This window comes from Lygodium microphyllum, chromosome 22 (genome assembly GCF_053477565.2).
Source record: "Lygodium microphyllum isolate KBCC chromosome 22, Lygodium_microphyllum_v1.1.10, whole genome shotgun sequence".
Taxonomy (NCBI): Eukaryota; Viridiplantae; Streptophyta; class Polypodiopsida; order Schizaeales; family Lygodiaceae; genus Lygodium; species Lygodium microphyllum.
The window spans coordinates 49938873-49958501 of record NC_141156.1 but is presented as its reverse complement, the minus strand read 5'-3'; the positions used below and the strand labels follow the sequence as shown (position 1 = coordinate 49958501).

Sequence of the window (19629 nt, the reverse complement as noted above, 5' to 3'; positions counted from 1 at the left end):
TTTGCAAATTTTAAAGTTCTAGACCTTATTTTTAAAGAATTTAAAGCTCTTATTTTTTTTTTTTGGCTACATATTTTATCTTAAGCCTCAAATTTTTGTGAACATAACCCTTGGCTATTTTGGTTATTTTCTCATTAATCAACGACACTTATCATTGTCATGGTCATAGTCAGTATCAATTGTCTTAAGTTAACTTAATCTTAAATTATCATTATCGTTATCAATGTCTGAATTTCATTAAATATTTTGTTAGCAAAATTGAAGAGGAAAACACAGTTTGGAGCCCAACTGTAATTCCTGCGTCTTTTGCCGAGTAATTCGATGCTCGCGCCTTGTACGAGAAACCCTAATCCACAGCAAAAAACGACTGGTAATATTCCACCTAGGCTCTTTCATAATAAGCACGCCCTTGGCCGGTATTCATGATTAATTTTACCAGCAAGTCTGTAAAATGGGCTTTCAGCTGATGTCTGAGAATACTCGCTATTGTTTGCAATCATTATGGCAGGAGAGGTGGATTAACCAGGATGGTTTTGCAATTTCCCTTCACAGTGAAATAAAATTATGTTTTTCGGCCTCCGATTAGTTTCACCTGACATGATAAGAAATCCCCATCATTGCATTGATAGATGGATTTATAAATTACCAATTTTTTAATTAGCATTCACAAAACACATTTTTAGTAGGAAATACAGAAACCTTTGATTGACAAAAGTGGAGGGATTTTTGAATCAAAGTCATTCTAAACCCAATTTTATGTATTTTCTCTTTCTACAACTAAAACTTATAATAAATTTTAAACCGTCTGTTTCAAATGCTATTAGTGATATTTATCTGTTTGTGGAAAAATCTGCAATTCCCTTTGTATCAAGCCTTGGTTTTTTGTGAAATATGTTCAATGTGTGTATTACTATGATCTTCCATGCATCATATATTTTTACTCAAATCATTTTTAACGCCAACATTTTCTTGTTTGTCTTGACTTGGAGCACACGGATCACTAGCAAATTCATGTAGCACATGGATCATAGCATAGTCAGAGGGGAGCAGCTGCGAGACCCACAAACACATGGAGCCAAGAGATAGCCAATGGAAGAGAGTAGAGGGTGGGCTAGGATGAGGAGGAGGGTGAAGGGTGGAGACACCCTTACAAGAGTGAGAGGACATAGGGAGGAGGAGGGAGGCAAACAACATTTGAGACATGATCAAGGCTTCTAGAGAGTAGCAAAGGATCTTCAACATTTAACACAATCTCAAATTGTGTTTCTTGTAGGACATGATCAAGGCTTCTAGAGAGTAGTGAGGGAACTTCGACATTTAACACAATCTCAAACTGTGTTTCTTGTAGGGCAAATTTCCTAAGACATGGTAGAGATGGGTAGATTGGAGGTTGTTACATGACAATGGAGGAGAGAAAGAAAGAAAGATACATTAACGTTTGCTGCAAAAGGCCAATGTGGCCTATTAGACGAAAGCCAATACATCTATATCCAATGCCATCTCATCATAATAAAGCTGAAGTGAAGTTACATGAAATAAATGTATCCTAATATGAGGCTAAGATCTATTAAAAGTAAAATAAAGTGAAAAATTGTTCTAAAACTAAAAACTCTTTATTTTTTCAACGAGCACACAGTTACAACTCACAATACAAAACAATAGCAAGGGAAACACGACAACAGCAGTCAATTTTCCCCTTTCCTGCTAGCCTGCCGGTTATTGCTCTATTAAGGCACTGGACAGACTCAAATCAGCCTTATCGCTGCCTCAGACAAGCCCTAGCATCCCCATGGACACTATCCACAGTTGATTTTACCAACATTACTTGTAAAATATAAAGAAGTGAGTATCTATGGAAAACTCCTATTGACTTTGGGAAGTGCACATAGACTAGCCATCTTTAATGGTCTGCCACAATGGCTAGGATCTGATAATTTGACATGTTAGAATCACAAAGGAGGGGCAAGTACTGTGGACTACTTGATAGGCTCACCAGCATTGATACCAGACATCCAAAACTTTAAGATATCTAAGAAACCAATTGGCATAGCAGCAGATCATTGCTATTTTGACACTCATGCTCTCTTGTGTACATATGAAACATGAAACACCATGCCTCCCTAAACATCCCAAGTACTACTTTACAGAAGATACCTCACACATCTACAGTGGTTCTCTGCAGACCAGTTTACATACATTGGACTTGAGTAGATCGTTGGAAGAATGTACAAGGGATTTAGCAGAGGCCATACATGGATCAGCCATGTATGCATTCCCACACACCTTGCCCCGATGTAGACCCATACGATCTACTGCTCCCCAAAATAGCTGGTATGATGATGAGTGTAGAGTCACACGAGCTCGCTTACAGAGGGAAGTGGAGCTAGACACTTAGATACATCGCCAAGCAAAGGCGTTCTTTAAATGCCTTGTGCGAAAGAAGAAACGAGACTACTTAACGAAAGCAGAAACAGAGATATATCAGCTATTTTTGGGGTGGGATAGCAAGAGCGTGTGGAAGATGTTCCTTGAAAGACAGCCCCCCATATAGATTACATCACCAGATGCGTGCGTGGCTTGACTATGGGAGACAGCTGTATAACCTGCTAGGACAGCCACCTATGTAGCCCCCACAAGTTTGTAGGCCAACACAATGGTCATTCTTCACATGGAAAATGGTTAGGGATACAATTTATAGATTACAAAATGGGAGGGCACAGGATGAAGATGGACTAGTAGCAGAACATTTCTCACATGCTTGTGACATATTAGCACCCATATTAGCACATATGTTCAATAGAGTAGTATGTGAATGTTTCCCTATGAGTTGGTCAGACAATACTATAATCGTGCTATTTAAAAATGGTGATCCCTTGATTCCTAGCAACTACAGGACTATCATGATCGGTCATACTTTGGCCAAGATATATGGATCTATATTGGAGCATGAACTCACTGAGTGGGCTGAAATGCAAGGCAAGAGAGCACAAGGACAAGCAGGTTTCAGACGAGGATATACCACGCCAGACCATATTCTCACACTTAGAGCCATTATTGAGGAGGGTCGAACCCGAGACAAGAGGATTTATTGTTGCTTTGTAGACTTTCGCAAAGCTTTTGATACAGTGCCTCGTACACGCATAATGCAGAGATTGTAGGACATTGGAGTACCAGAGGGTATACGATGGGGTGTCTATGCATTGTATGAGGCAGTGACAGGTCATGTACGAGCACCTAGGGGGCTATCGGAGAGGATTGATAGTACCATAGGAGTGAAACAAGGATGTCCACTTTCACCCATATTGTTTGGTCTATACATAGATGAAGTGTCTGATTACATAGACCAAGGAGGAGGAGTTGGAGCCAGCTTGGCAGGGGTGCTGATACCGATATTACTTTATGCAGATGATATTGTTCTCATTTCAGATTCACCAGAGGGATTGCAGTGCCATCTAGATGCTTTGCACATCTTCTGTAGAGATAAAGACCTCACAGTGAACCTTGGAAAGACCAAAACCATGGTTTTCAATACTTCAGCAGCATGGGTGACTAGATCTATGTATCAATTCACATTTGGGGGAGACATACTGGAGCATGTGAGGGAATATGTCTATTTGGGAGTCACCTTCTCTGGCCCACGTTTTTTGTTGAGAGGGGCATCAGAGGCACGTCTGGCACGTGGATATGCAGCACTAGGGGCACTCGAGAGTCAATGTGCTCACATACAGTTCCAGAAGCCCCGCACCAAACTCTAGTTGTTTGACACCCTAGTCATACCTACATTACTATATGGAGCAGAGGTATGGGGTTGCAGCTTGTACCACAGGCGTCTTAGCCCACTCACTGATCAGATTGGAATAGAGAGGGATTATTATGATGGTTGGGATAGCATGGAAAGGCCATTGATCATGATGATAGCACACATGATTAGGAGTAAGCCCTCCACCCTACATCCCATTGTCAGAGCAGAGCTAGGGGCAACACCTATAGTTACGGAGGCACTCTTCAGGGCAGTGACCTTTTGGCACAGACTATGGGAACTTCCACACCATAGATACTCTAGATTGGCACTAACCTCATCTAGACAACTAGCAGCTGGAGGCGAGAAGAATTGTTGGTTTTCATAGATGGCTATTTGGATGAGCTTACATGGTTTGAATATTGACAGTCTTCCACCTTTGGATTATAGCCTTGACTGCCCTACACTTTCTCTCAGCCAATCAGAGTTGAACCAGGTGATCAAAGCTGATATCTTGAGGATTGAGACAGCAAGGACATGGATCCATCCACCATGGTTTGAATATTGACTGTCTTCCACCTTTGGATTATAGCCTTGACTGCCCTACACTTTCTCTCAGCTGATCAGAGTTGAACCAGGTGATCAGAGCTGATATCTTGAGGATTGAGACAGCAAGGACATGGATCCATCCACCACTCTCTCTAGGATCGAGGATGGAGTTCTAAAGGAGTCATTTCTTGTGTCTCTCTGATGATGGTTTCACTATTCAGCCAGCATATATGGACACTCATCTCTCCCATAGCGTACGGGTTGCTATCAGACAGATTTGCACCTCCTCACATAGGCTTTAGATGGAGACATGCAGATGGACAAATACCCTAGGAGAGGATAGGACTTGCCAGCTCTGTGGTCGAGAGCCTGAGACGGAGGAGCTCTACATCTGCAGATGCACAGTATACTATGACATATGAGGACGGTGCCACTGCCTCTTCCGTGATGGATTTGGACCCCTTCGTCGCGTCATGGAGTACGAGGACCAGAGATGCCTAGGTCTTTTCCTCTTGGAGCTTGAGAGGCGCCGAATTGCACTACTGCGAGACAAGAGGCCAGCTCACATAGAGGAACACACACAGAGAGCAGTGATAGACTTCTTCTACAGAGCCGACCCTACTGACACTACCAACCTAGCAGAGATAGAGCTACCCTGCCAGACACCTTACAGGCCACACCATGGTGTCACATTGGATAGAGCCACTTCCCTTCGTCGAGCACGACGACCCCGTCTACCAGGATCACATCCGAGGAGGCCACATCACAGTCGGATTAGAGCCATTATCACGAGACACCGTAGACTCACCACCAGGCATATCAGTGAAGCAGCTAGGGACCACATCATAGTTGAGATCATGTGCAGATCTTGAGATCAGCTACAGCCCATAGTCCCCATCACACTTTTGTACATGGTTCTATCAAATCTGGTTCTCCTTTCCTTTCCTTTTCTTTTCTATCGATGGAATAACACTGCACATGGTTCAATCCTAGTATAGTCCCATCATATAGTTATTTTCAGTATTGTTTCATAGGCCACCCCCTTATTTGTAATGTTATCTTTGCCTTACTGATGAGATGACATTAGACATGGATGTACTCTGGATTTTGTCTCATAGGCCACATTGGCCTTATGTAGACATTAATATATCTTTCTTTCTTTCTTTCTCTCCCTCTCTCTATATATATATGTGTGTGTGTGTGATATCTACCTAGAGTGATCCCTCTCTAGGTCTCAGGATTGGCATAGAATCTCCATCCTGAAATGGTTCGAGGCCCCTCTTCTAATACGTCGAGGAGTGAGTCTCCTATGTCTCGCAATGATGGCTTTGATCTAACTATGGTATGGGCCTCTCATTCATCGTCGGCCAATTGGTTGGGGTCATCGCACTCTACAAAGTGCAATAGCCCAGTCTAGTGTGACTTTGCGGCATGATGTAGGCATGAATAGATGGGGCTGGAATGAAATAGCATATAGCAATGAAAATATCACGTGGCCATTTTGTGTGTCTCTTGACCCACATGTATCATGCATCTTTGTCTTTTTGTATCACTTGTACTACATCTCTAAGGCTTTAACGAAAGAGTATGGCCATGCCTCCAGAATCCCTAGTACTACTAGGCTTTCTAGCATGTGGGTGGAATGCACTCTGCTATTTGCACCCATGAACATGTGGCAATTGACTCCCTTTACATTGATGTGTTTCTATATACATGGCTATGTCCATATTTCGAAAACTATCCTCAAAATATCTGGCATCTAGGCGTAATGCTCCATTATAGTTCTATACTGACATCCTAAGTGTCTCATAGGCTTCGCACCATCACTGTGATCGATGTGTAATAATCACTTTGCCATCTTTGTACATTGCATATTTTCCTTCCTTTCATGTCTCCAAAATCTTGGGCATGCTACCCTTCTATGTTCTAGTTGGGCAGGTGTCAAAATCCTCATTGTGGTATATCTTTTTCCCTTTTAGAGCCTCACGTCTTGTGAGAAAAGCTATCTTCTTATCCAAACTCTCAAATTTCAGCATGAGGATATGTCCTCTCTTGTCTGTTGGGTCTCCCACACTTCATGCATCTAAGATGAAGAAAGAAGAAAGAAAGCAAGCTAGTCTACAAAAGGCCAAATTGGCCTATGAGACCAAAATGTTACATTTGAGAAGTCTAGGAATTTCCCATGTACCAAAAAGTTGTTGTCTAATGCTATGATTAACCAAATGGAGAGAGAGAGAGAGAGAGAGAGAGAGAGAGAGAGAGAGAGAGAGAGAGAGAGAGAGAGAGCAACCTTATGCGAGCGGAAGCATTGGCGATCAATCTCATTAATGGGTTCTGTGTATAAGATCTTTACCAAAGAGAGAGAGAGAGCAACCTTATGCGAGCGGAAGGATTGGCGACCAATCTCATTAATGGGTTCTGTGTATAAGATCTTTACCAAAGTCCTAGCTAATAGATTGCATGAATATCTTCCGGACATTATTCACCATGCCTAGTATGGATTCATCAAAGGGTGCATTATTTTGCACAACATCTTGAATGTCTAGATGGACATAGATTATGCTCTCCACACAAAACAGGAAATGGTGATGGTCTACTTGGACCTTGAAAAAACCTTCAATCATTTGGAATGGTCCTTCTTGGGTCAATTAATGCAAGGCATGACTTATCAATACTATTAGCATAGATTTCTCTTCAAGAGTTTTGCTCAATGCTGGTGTCATGACACCCTTCCCCCTTCATCGATTGGTTAGGCAAGGTTGCCCACTGAGCCCTTTGTTATTTGCCTTGGCCACTCACCCCATTCTAACAATGTGGTCGCATCTAGCGGCCAATGGCGAGGTGGTTGGACTCTTATCTCTCTCTTCACAGGAACAGTTGTGGTGGACACATGATTGCTCCGGCCAAGCTAGACAACCTTGGTCCTTGATTGCCAGATTCTTCCTTGAGTCTCAAGGTATCAAGCATGAGAATACCATGATTTTTACTTCATGGTGGCATGTGGTTAATCCCAAGCAGCTTGTTTATCTTAAATCTTCTATGTTGTTGAATCATTTGGTCCACTCCTAGAGATCGGTCCTTGCTAAATCTTCTTTGCACTCGGGAGGCAGCAAACTCCCTGAAAGCGGAAGTGTTGGTGTTTTCGAAGCTTCTTTGCTGGTAAGGCAAAGACGAACAAAGGCCGATGTTGAATAGGATGGTGTACTTGTGGCTCGTCACTGTTGTTGATGTTCTTCTACCTGTCAGTGGGGTGTTATATCCTTCAAATCGCTTTAGCACTACTTTCATGTGCCCTGAGGCTACCGCAACTTGTGGGATGCCATTTCCACCTCTTTACAGGCCACGCAACCTCTCTCATCTTTAGATTAGGAGGCTCCTTGGAAAGATTGGACGATTAATGGTTGGCTGCTTTTGGGTTGTGATTTAGTAAATCAAATATATCACATACGGATTCGTGATAAGGCCTAGCTTGTCTAGAAAGGCAATAACACCTAGGGTCTCCAAAAAAGCCAAGCGTGGTGGAAATCAGTGGTGATGACAAGCTAGCTTAACAAAATGCCTTTCTCATTCAAGGTCTTCATTTGGCGAATGTTGATTGGTGTTCTTCCTCTTGCCTCGGCACTCTCCAAGCGAAGGATTTCCAATGGTTGCTACTCCTTTTGTGTTGTGTGCCTAGATACGAATATGATTCATTGATAACTAGCTCCACCCAGTCAAGATCGGTGTTGTGGATAGAGTATGTCATATATCCTTGATGAAATAGTATGGGGATAGTATTTGATTTGATCCCTTAACTCTCTGCTTGTATTGCTCTCTCATCTCTCTCCAGTGTAGCCTTTATGTGTGGTACCCCTATGCCCGTGATGTCGGGGGATTTTTCGTGTATTACTAAAAGTTATATGGTCTTAGGTAAGAAGAGTTCAAGGTAGGGGGAGAAGCTTTTAGTGATGGGAGATGAAGAGAAAGAAAAGGGGTTTCAAGATTGAGACATAGGGGGACTTTTATACTCAAATCATATATGTAGATGCCTTATTATGTTTCTTCTTTCCAAACCAAATACAAATCATATAACTGCATAAACATCAATTCCTCAGTTTGTTTTATGCCAGTGAAAATCTGGCTATATTCAGCCCTTCATGCATCTAACCCATCAGCTATAGATTTGGACAGTATACATAGCATCTATGGTTCAAAAACAGGTTTGATAATTCATGATAACAGCCCAATACATAATCGGCCCACATAAATAGAAAAAACCCTGTTCTGGTGTACTTTTAGAATTCTTCTTTCACCTTCATTTCATTCATGACATCGGTTTAGTCCTCGAGATCACTTGATTCAGAATCAAAGAAGCACACAGATCCAAGATGAAAGTGTATGATAGAAATGTTGCCGTGTTTTTCTATGCTTTACAATAGTGAAAAACACTATTTGAGTCCTAGAATGTTAGCCTTCCAATGTATGACAGCACTGATTTAAGAAAATTTCAAAATAGACCACAATGTCCCTTGTTTCAGGGTAACAAAGCATGCATAACAGCAGTAAGAAATGAACAGCAATGCATTGTTGTAATTCAGCCTCTAATTCCCTATTCTCAGCCTTCCTAGATCATCCTACTCATGTTCAAAGTATCCTTGAAGTATGCCCCGTCTTAAGCCCAAAGGCAAGCCTGCAAAACCTTTAGATTTCAGCCAAAAAGCATCATGATCAGACTCATCACAAAGGAGAGATTTATGACAGCAGTGTGCTTTTGTAAATCAGTCCTGAAATACCCTGTTTCCAGCCTTAGAAATCAGCCCAAAACTCTCCAAAGATCTGCCCTATTTTGTCCCAAAGCAGCCCTGTTCATACCTTGCACTGATAAGCCCAAAGTATACCTAGCATGACTTGTAGATGGTAGATGAGAAGCAAGTAGCATGCAGTCCGAAAAATCCGGTGTATCCCTACTTCTCCTTCTCCGTTCTTCTATTGTTTCCTTTTCTTCCTATCAAATATAATACTCTTGCTTTTTCCTAATCTATTGCCTATCCAGTTCCTTCAATTAAGTCATATTCATATTTTAATGTCTATCTTTAAAGCCACACAACATCCACCCCCTCTAAACCTACACATCCTTTGACATGTGCCATCTCTTTTAATCTTGATCATATTCCCTGCAGGGAAGAGGATCAAGCTATTCAAAAGGAGGGAAGAAAGTACCTATGAAGGAGAAGAACCAGATATTGAGCATGTTCGACCTAGAAGATTAGGCCTCCAAAACCTTTAGATTTTAGCCAAAAACATCATGATCATGCTCATCATAGAGGAGAGATTTATGACAGCAGTGGGCTGCTGTAAATCAGTCCTGAAATACCCTAAAGTAGCCATGTTCATACCCTGTAGTGATTAGCCCAAAGTATACCTAGTATGACTTGTAGATGGTAGACAAGAAGCAAGCAGTAGGAAGTCCGAAAAATCTGGTTGATCCCTCCTCCTCCTCCGTCCTTCTCTTGTTTCCCTTTCCTCCTAATTGATAGAATACTCTTGCTTTTCCCCTACTTCACTCCTAGCCCTAAACTCCATGCAGACATGTTCACATCGTATCCTTAATTCTCTTCTACTCTTCATACATGCATTAAGATGGGCGATATAATCTAGCACTTGTCTTGTCCCTTCAATTAAGTCGTATTCATATTGTAATGTCTTTCTTCATAGCCGCACACAAGTGATTGGTGTGCTACTCTGATCTCTTGAGCTCTCTGGATTGTCACCTCTCTCTATGTAGGTGTTGTGTATGGTCATTGTCTAGAAGAAATCGATGAGCTATGATTGTTGTCCCCCTCTTTGTGAAGTGCTTGCTTGTAGTAACGATATGGGGAGCCTTTTAATTTCAACTAGGAACTGGCCCAAGTAGTGCTGGTTTAGGGACTTCTAGACTAGTTTGAGGGAGGTGTCCCCTCTAAATAGTGTGGGGTATCTAGCTTGGACTATATTGTAGGCTTGACATTTACAAATGTTGCTTCTTTGCACTTGCTCCTAGTGCACGTGCATACACAAATATACATATATGAGAGAGAGAGAGAGAGAGAGAGAGAGAGAGAGAGAGAGAGAGAGAGATATTAAGGTCCACATAAGGCCAATGTGGCCTATGAGACAAAATCCAAAGTATATCCATGTCTAATGTCATCTCATTAGTGAGATGAAGGTAATATTAAAATAAGTAAGTGGCCTATGAAACAATGCCTAAGAATAACTTTTATGATGGGACTATGCTAGAGTAGGACCATGTCTAGTCTTGTCCCATCGGTAGAAAGAAAAGGAAACCCAAATTTGATAGAACTATGCATAGAAAAATGTGGTGGAGATTGTAGGCTATAGTTGATCTCAAGGTCTACACATGATCTTAGCTATGATCTGGTCTCTAATTGCTCCACTAATATCATTGCCTAGTGCTGAGTCTTTGGCGTATTGTGATAATGGCTCTAATCCACCACTATGGTGCGGTCTCCTTGCACGTGGTCCTAGTAGATAGGGTCGTTGTGCTCGATAATATGAAATGGCTCTATCCAATGTGACTCCACAGCATGGAATGGGAGGTGTTTGGCGGGGTGGTTGTATCTTTACAAGGCTAGTAGTGTCAGTAGGGTCGGCGGATCTGTGAAAAAAGTCTATCAGTGCTCTCTGTGTGGGTCCCTCTAGATTGAGCTGGCCTCCTGTCTCACGGTAGTGCTATGCGGCACCTCTAGAGCTCTAGTAGGAAAAGACCTCTCTCGCACACAGAAAGAAAGAAAGAAATAGTATATTAACATCTCTAAAAGGCCAATGTGGCCTATGAGACCAAAGCAATACACACAATGATGGTATGTTTCTTATTTGGAACGAGAAAAGATGAAAAACATGCCTATAAGATTGAAAAGTGAAATAGTTTTTTATAAAAGGAAAACATGTCGATGATCTTAACGTAAAAGTAAAAAAAGGAAACTCTCCATCAATGAGATGTCTGTCCTTTAGGGAGATATATCTCTACATGGATGAGGCATCTTAGCATCTGTCTCTTGTGGCACTCAATGATGGCTCTAATTTGTCTGTGGTATGGATGTCTAGGCCTTCGTCTGGGTAGACTTGGGCATTGCTCTATCCAAAGGGACACCTATAGAAGACAAGGTCCAATGATGATGTACTCTTGTAGGTTGTGTGGCAGTAGTAGTGGTACGTGCCATACTTGGTCGTGTAGCAGTGAAAAAGCTAGTGACTGCTCTCTGTCTATGTGAGCCAAGGAGTTGTGGGGGCCTTCTTTGTAGAATAGCTGCTTTGAGCCTCTGGAGCTCCAAGAGGAAGAAACCCAAGCATCCGTGATCTTCAAACTACACGATTCGTCTCAAGGGTCTAAAACCCTCTCGAAATAGATAGTGGTGTTTGCATCGTATATCATAATATATCGTGTATCGGCAAATATAGTGTTCCTCTGTCTCCAGCTCTCTATCACATAGTGGGCATATGCGTTCCTCTGTATGTATGCCCTCCCATCTGCCTATCTCAATCCTCAGGTGGTGGGATGAGGTGCCAATCTGACCAATAATTGTGCGCAATCCATGAGGCAGCTATGTATCCATGTAACTAGGTCAGGTGATGAAACCATCCTCAAATACTTGAAGGAAGTGTGTTTGGTAGTGTGCCATCCTAGTGCCATGGGGGGAGGGGGGTTGGATCTAAGTCTTCTCTGTATCTAACCTCAGTATGTTTGATTTGATCACGTTCAGTTCTGCTTAGGTCAAGTGTAGGGCAATCCAGGCTATAGTCAAAGGGGGGTAGTTTGTCAATCTGCATCCCATGTAAACTCATCCATGTACTCATTTGAGCATACCAACGATGTTTGTCACCATCTGTTGCTAGTTGTCTAGAAGAGGCTAGGGCTAGCAATGGATATCTATCTTGGGGGAGCTCCCATAGTCTATGTATGAAAGTCACTGCCTGGACTAAGGCCTCAACCACCATGGGTGATGCTCCCAACTCAGCTTTGATAATCTCATGTGGGGTCGAGCTCTTCGCTCGTATCATACGTGAGATCATCATGACTAGTGGTTTTTCCATATGCTCCCACCTATCATAGTATTTCTTCTCTAGTCCATCCTAGTCTCCTAAAGGCTGTCTCCTCATGTGAAAGAGACTCGGATCCCAAATAGTTACCCCATATAGGAGTGTGGGTGTAACCAGGGTGTCAAAAAGCCATAGTTTGGTGCGTGGTTCATAAAACCGTATGTCAAAAAGCCACACGTAGCGAGAGAGAGAGAGAGAGAGAGAGAGAGAGAGAGAGAGAGTGTGTGTGTGTGTGTGTGTGTGTGTGTGTGAAATCATATGTTAATGTTTGCGAAAGGCCAAATAGTCCATGAGGCCATGAGTTATAATCATCTCTATGATGATACAACTGTCTGAAAAAGAACAATAAATGTAAATGTACAGTAGAAGAAAGCTAAAAGCTAATGATAAAAGGAGAAACATGAGATGCTATAGTCCATAGTGATAAGACCTTATGTATAAAAGCCAAGACTCAAGAGTATCATGGAGATACATAGGACCTAGCTCTAGTTTGAGCAATGATCTCCTTTATGGCTCGATCAATCAATATCTCTCATATGGAAACTATGGCAGTGTCAAGGTCCATTTGATGATCCTCCCATGTCTAGTTCAGACCCCTCGTGAAGAAATTTGTAAGCTGCCTCTGGATAGGTCCTTAGTATCTTGGGTTTGTACTCCTAAGGAAAGCCTCTCTAAGCCGTCGTATCTCAAGGAGGAAGAGGCCAAGGTATCGTTGATCAGTGTAATCCATGACAATCAATAGTGGCCTAAACTTGTCTTTGAACTAACAATGAAATTGGCCTCGAATCTCATAGTATGTTGGGTAGTGGCAAATGTAATGCTTCTCTTTGTCTTTGTCTTTAGCTGACATATCTGACATATGCACTCCTTTGGTGGTATGGATCTATATTTGCTAGTCTCAATCTTCAATTGATGTGAGGAGGTGCACAACTGGCCACCAATAATACATCTAATCCCATTTGAAAGGTGGGTGTCCATGTATCTCGGGTCGATAGTAAAGCCATCATTTGTAGTATGGAGAAGATGCTCTCAATAGAAAGCGATCTTCATTCCCAACTCTTGCATTGGTGCCAGCCATGTCCTCCTACTGTCCAGTTGAGTGAGGTTCATCCTCATGGCCTTGTCAATCTTTGAGTGGCATAAAGTAATTGATGATGCATTGAGGGAGTACTGAAAGGGGAATAGTTTGTCTATGCTAAAGCCATGTAACAAAATCTAGGTTGACATATGTGCATACCAACATGAGGTATCTCCCTCTTTGGCAAGCTATTGGGAGGAGTGAAGAGCCAGTCATGTACATCTATGTTTGGGTAGATCCCAAAGGTAGTGTATGCATGAAACTGATTAGGTAAGGGCTGCTAGAAGTGGATGTAGTAATGGAAGTCTGTGAAACTGCTAAAATAGACTGTACAACACAAGAGAGGAGAGAAAAGAAACATTGCAAAGAGAACTCACAAGAATGCTTAGGAAATGGAATCCATATATTAAGACGTGAGAGAATCAAATACAATAGTGAGCCATTGGTTGAATGGGCACTAGCATCGGCTCCCTCTCCAATAGAACTTGTTGTAAAAGTATATAGAGTGATGAAAGATTGAAGAGAAGGAAGCCCTGGCCAATAATAAGTAGGCTAACCATTAGGAAAAGTCAACTGACATAATAATAAAATAATTAAATAATTTGGTTGACCAAATCAAGTCGGCCAGATCAGGAGCTGATAAATCAAATGCTTAAAAAGATAATGTGCCCAACCTAGTAACACATGCATAGACTCACACATGAGATGACTAATTTGCTAACACCCTCTCTTAGATCATAGGTGATCTAGTACAATACAATTTACAATGATAATGAGTCATGATAGTATATACAACAATGACCATCAAAATGGACCATAGATACCTAACCAATGGGTGAACAAGCCACCACCAAGGTGCCTCAAAAAGAACCTGATGTTGATGTCAATCATACCAGCTCATGAAAATAGAGAAGAATCATATCAGCTCTCTATGTCTGTATACCATATCAAAGTGTCTCCTCATATGAGCTTGGATTAGGAGCTAATCCCGCTCTCTATCAAAAATCAGTCCATCATGAACTTGGATGTTAATCCAAGCTCTAGGATTTCAAAACTTGCCGAAAATGCGCCAAGAATGATCCCTCTTTGGATCTTGTGCACTTGTATAGATGAAGCTCAATTGCCCCACCTCACTACCATCTCTAGCATTGGAGAGTAGTGAGGGATGACCGCATCATTAGCACTAGAAAGCAGTAGTAGATGGAGCAACCATACCCTTCTTGGTAGAAGATGGCTCCTTCTAGGCCTTGACCTTTGCCATGGATGGAGGATTGCAACCAGAGTTGGAGTTAAAGGAGGATGATGGCTCATTGGATGAGTTTGTATCTTACTTCTTCTGCTTCTCCTTCTTCTTCTGCAATGCCACTAATTCCTTGCAATCCTTATGTGAGTGTCCCTTCCTCCCACAGTGATAGCTTTGAGCCTTCATCTTCTTCTTCCTACCACCCCTTTGCAAAGTTGTAAATGTCTCATCATGGCCATCATGTTGAGATGGAAGCCTCCCCGTAGCCTCTAGGGCACCTCATGCTCAAGTAGCCTAGGGGATATATGAGTAAGGCTCACTAGCACCCAGGATTTGGGCTTATAAAGCATTGGTAACTCCATCAAAATCTAGAGGGAGCTTATTACAGTCCCGACAAGATGCACCTCTAGAAGGGTAGACTGCATACGCCAAAGCTGATCCTTTATCTATGTAACATGAAGTAAGAATTATTAGATAGTATCTTTAGGCTCAAACTTTATTTGTTGGAGCTAACCATAGAGGGTTAGAGATCACATGGTTGATGGAGCCTTGTACAACAATTCTAGCTTCTCCCATACCTCTGAAGTTGTCTTACAGGAGGTGACCTTTGGTAGAACCTCTTTAGAATGAGAAGAGCGGAATGCGAATGAGTATCATCTATATCGCATGTGAGCACAACTTCCTCATAGTTGTCATGGCCCCAATCATCTAGAAGAGGAGTTCGAGTCTAGGGGCGCACAATAGCTCCTAAAACCAGGTACCATAACTGCTTTTGCACAAACCATGCTTTCATAACAGCACTCCAAGTTGAATAATTAGGATCATGAAGTTTATTATCAGTTGAGCAGCAGGGAGGTGCCATTTGGAGAGGATAGGATGAGAAGATTAGGCAAAGAAAAGAAATAGAGAGAGAGTACATCCAGAAGACAATAGAGACTGCACTGTCAAGAGTTCATATACAGTGTGAAGATAGTTGATCACAACAACAACTGCTGAAACAGGGAAAATCTGATCAAATGCAGCCATCCTGCTTGGAGAGGAAAAACTTAAAACATGGATGTTAGGAGACAAAACACAGTCTGTGACAGCTTTAAATGTAGACAGACAGAATAATGCAGAAAATGAAAATGCAGGCAGCTGATGTCAAAATGCAGGCAGCAGGGGCTGGAAAACAGGTCGTTTTGCAGCAGGTAAGAGTCACTTGGGCAGCAGCTGGTAGGAGGTAGATCAGCACTGCAGCAGTGTGAGGACAGAGCTGCAACAGCAGAAAACAGCAACACGATCCTGAAAATGGACATCTGAAACCATGTTAGAAGTGGGTGCAGCGATGGAAGCATCTAAAACTGCAGAAATAGGCTGCACAACACAAGAGAGAAGAGAGATAAAAGAAACATTGCAAGAAGAGAACTCAGAAGAATGCTTGGGACAATGGATTCCATATACCATGACATGAGACAGTCGAATACAACAGTGAGTCATTAGCTGAATGGACATTGGCACACGCTGAGGACCTGTTGTGAAAGTATGCAGAGTGATGAATGATTGAGGAGGAGGGAGCCTTGGCCAGTAAACAGGACAACAAGTAGAAAAAGCTAGCCAAGAGAATAAAAACTAATAAAATAATTTGGTTGGCTAGCAATAAATGCTCACGTTGCCCAAATTAGGAGCCAATAAATCATGTGTCTACAAAGATAATGGCCTAGCCAAGTAACACATGCACCAACTCACACATGAGATGACTAATCTGCTAACGAGGGTCTCTACTACGATTGTTGTGTGTTAGCTATGATTCATGCCCTCAAGCTATGGATACACTACTTGCTTGCGAAGAAGTTTACTTTAGTAACATATCATAAGAGCCTCAAATGGATCTTTAACCAACTAGACCTAAACATGAGAGAATGAAGGTGGATTGAGATAAGATACAAGCCATGCAAGGAGAACATTGTTACAGATGCACTAAGGTGCAAAGTGTTTCTCAATGCTCTCATCTTGGAACAACCTTCAAGAGTAGAATCTCTAGCTACTATAATATCAATGCCCAGCAATCCCATTATCCAATTGGTAAAAGAAAAATCCAAGAAAGATCTAAAATATCAGCAACTAAGAAGAAAGGTTCAACTTAATGAGCAAGATTGTAAGTTACAACTTAGATACCAAGATCCTAAGTTACAATTAAGAAGAAATGTTCAACTTAACGAGCAAGATCCTAAGTTACAACTTAAATACCAAGGCTTTTCTATTCAAGAAGGGTTTGTGTACTTTAAGAGAAGAGTACGTTGAAGAAGAAGACACTTTGGAAAGCCTATGATTCTCCATTCTCAAGAGACCTTGGCTATGAAAAGACACTCAATAGAGCTAGGAAGAGCTACCATTTGGAGAAGTTGAGAGGTGATGTACTTAAGTAGGTCATTGAATGCCCAAGCTGCCAAAGGGTAAAAGCAGAGTGTATCAAGATGCCAGGCAAGCTCCAACCACTTGATATTTGTCAAATGAAGTAGATGCTGCTAACTCAACTCTAACGATCTCATGTGGAATGGAATCTTTACATTTGATCGTCTTGGACATCATGGATACAAGGGGTCTCTCCATCCATCGTAAGTGTGATTTGATTGGCTGCAATAGTTAAGTTTGGGGCCCCATATTTGCATTCCATAGAGTAATGTGGATGTGGCCAACATATCAAAGAGCCATTGCTTGATGCGGGGTTCCTGGTAGTGTACTTGTGAGCACATCCTCTCCAAACCACTCAGTGCTGCATATTCTCCTATCAATCTAGTGTTTATTGCCTCTCTCATAGTCAAAGTGGGCCTGTAAATAAAACTTCTAGGCATGTATAAGAAACCACATATTCTATCTCCTCTTGCCCATAGGTGAACTTAGATGCTGATCTCTTGCCCCAGTGTGGTGTGGTATTAAACACCATAACCTTGGTTTTATTGAGGTTCACTAAAAGCCCACTATCCAATACATAGGACTATAATGGATCCAAAAGTCTCTATAGTCCCTGTGGAGAATCAACTATCAATACAATATCATTTGCATACAGTAAGAGAGATATCCAAGTATCCAAGTACTAGCTAGTGAAGCCCCTCTATCTCCTCCATGAGAGAGATAATTAGAAATCCCATCAATGTATAGGCCAAATAGTGTTGGAGAAAGGGAATATCTTACCTTCACCCATGACCCAATGGTAGAGTGAATGTGTGCTGAAAGGCCTTCAAGTATCCGTGTTTAGTGCCAGAGTTCCCCAAATGAGCTCCTTAGGCACTCACATATCATGTAGTCTGTGTATCAACTTATCTCTCAGCATTGTATCAAAGGCTTTGCAAAAATCCACAAAGCAGCGATAGATCCGCCGGCCATGAGGTTTGCGCTCCTCAATAATCACTGTGAGTGTGAGGATGTGATCTAACATAGAGAAGCCTCTCCTAAATCCTACCTATCCTTGTGCTTTGAGGCTCTCTCTCTACCTAATTGCTCAACTCATGCTCAAGAGTGGAGGCATATAGCTTGACCAATGTGTGGCCAACCATAATAGTCCGATAGTTATTGGATAGGGTAGGATCACCTAACTCGAGGGGATATACACAATGGTGTTAGCGCTCCACCTCTCTAGGAAGCCTTCACACATGGCTTTGTTAAACATGTAAGCTAGTAGTCTCACTACAAAGTCCTTAGCATGGATCAAGTGGTCAGCTACTAATCCATTGTGATCTTGTGCTTTGCCTTTACGAAGTCTGTCAATAGCATCTTGGACCCTACTCTTTGTAAAGAAAGTGGAGGGCTCTAAGCAAGGCTTTGATGGATTAGGGAGAGGAGGTTGACCTACTACTATGTAGAGACTAGTTGCATATTGCTCCCACATATCAGAGGATTTAATGGGTGTGGCTGGGCAATGCTCTCTGAAAAGCTTCCAAGCCTCTCTAGAATCTTGACTTCAGAAAAAATGGTATGAGCCTCTCTCCAATTGGACTAATAATGCTCTCTTCTTCCATTATATGAGGCATGTGATGAGTAGCTATGTCTATTTGTGGGTGGTGGACCTCAATGCTCCCTCTCTTTGTTGGTGAGCTCTGGTCTTATACCACTCATCATCATACATTTGTTTTGAGGTATCACTTTGAAGGAGGCTCTCTATGTGGGATGTGACTTTGGAAAGACTGCACTTGCTGCTGTGTGTAGAGCCTTGCTAAATTGTTGGGTGAGTTCCTGTAAAGGAATGTTGGGGTTTGTATTGTGTAATGGTTTGAAGATCTCTGTCATGTAAATGTCCTTTGTCTCTCTAGAGAAGTAGTATCTTGGGTATTGATGGACTTGTTTGAATAGAGATTAAAGAAATACCACAAGGGAAGATAAGTTTTGGGCCAATCAGTCCTCTTTGTTTGGTAAAGTGTTGTATGTAAATACTTCTTCATTTATTGCTTGCTGTTGTTACTTGTAAATTAAGGATTCACCACCCTTCTATGCAAGGATGGCTGGTTTCAATTCTTGCTACAACCAGTCTCCTACTTTAGCTTTCTTCTTGTCTCTTTTATTTTAATATTTGTAATGCAAGAGCTCTATTTGAGTTTGATACATACTCTTTGCTTCTTTTAACCGATACAGGAGTACCTCCTCTCAGCAGAGAGGATATTTTGATATTGCAAGAAGCTTTTGCCAGGATAAAGCTACACTTATTGGGCACCAACAGTAGGAGAAGGAGATTGAGGTAGGAGAGTGCATTGGTGTTGGAGAGCAATGGAACTAGACAATTACAAGATTGGGGCATTTTGGTTTTAAGGAGAGACTCATGGATCTTGGTGAGAGTGGAAGATGCACTCATTGAGTTTCTGATCATTTATACCCCAAATGGCCAAGCATGATAGGAGACTGTTTTGGACTAACCTTAGCTCTTACCCAATGCTAACCATTGGAAAGTAGATTACCACTTCAACATGGTGG

General features: G+C 41.8%; 1 protein-coding gene across 11 annotated transcripts in view; it reads left to right on the top strand.

Moving 5' to 3' along the window:
* The first annotated feature begins 219 nt into the window (after nucleotides 1-219).
* The window catches only part of LOC148017135 (uncharacterized), a 123838-nt gene continuing 104428 nt past the window's right edge, over nucleotides 220-19629 (top strand). For 6 of the 11 annotated variants that reach the window (XR_015687844.1, XR_015687843.1, XM_087662500.1 and 3 more), the window contains exon 1: nucleotides 256-370. Coding sequence is in view for 3 of the 11 variants with exons in the window: in XM_087662505.1 (XP_087518631.1) it covers nucleotides 322-370 (49 nt within the window). In the remaining 8 variants the exon portion in view is untranslated. Of the gene's footprint in view, nucleotides 371-19629 lie in introns of all 11 variants that reach the window. The other 5 variants (XM_087662505.1, XM_087662501.1, XM_087662503.1 and 2 more) reach the window with 4 other exon arrangements.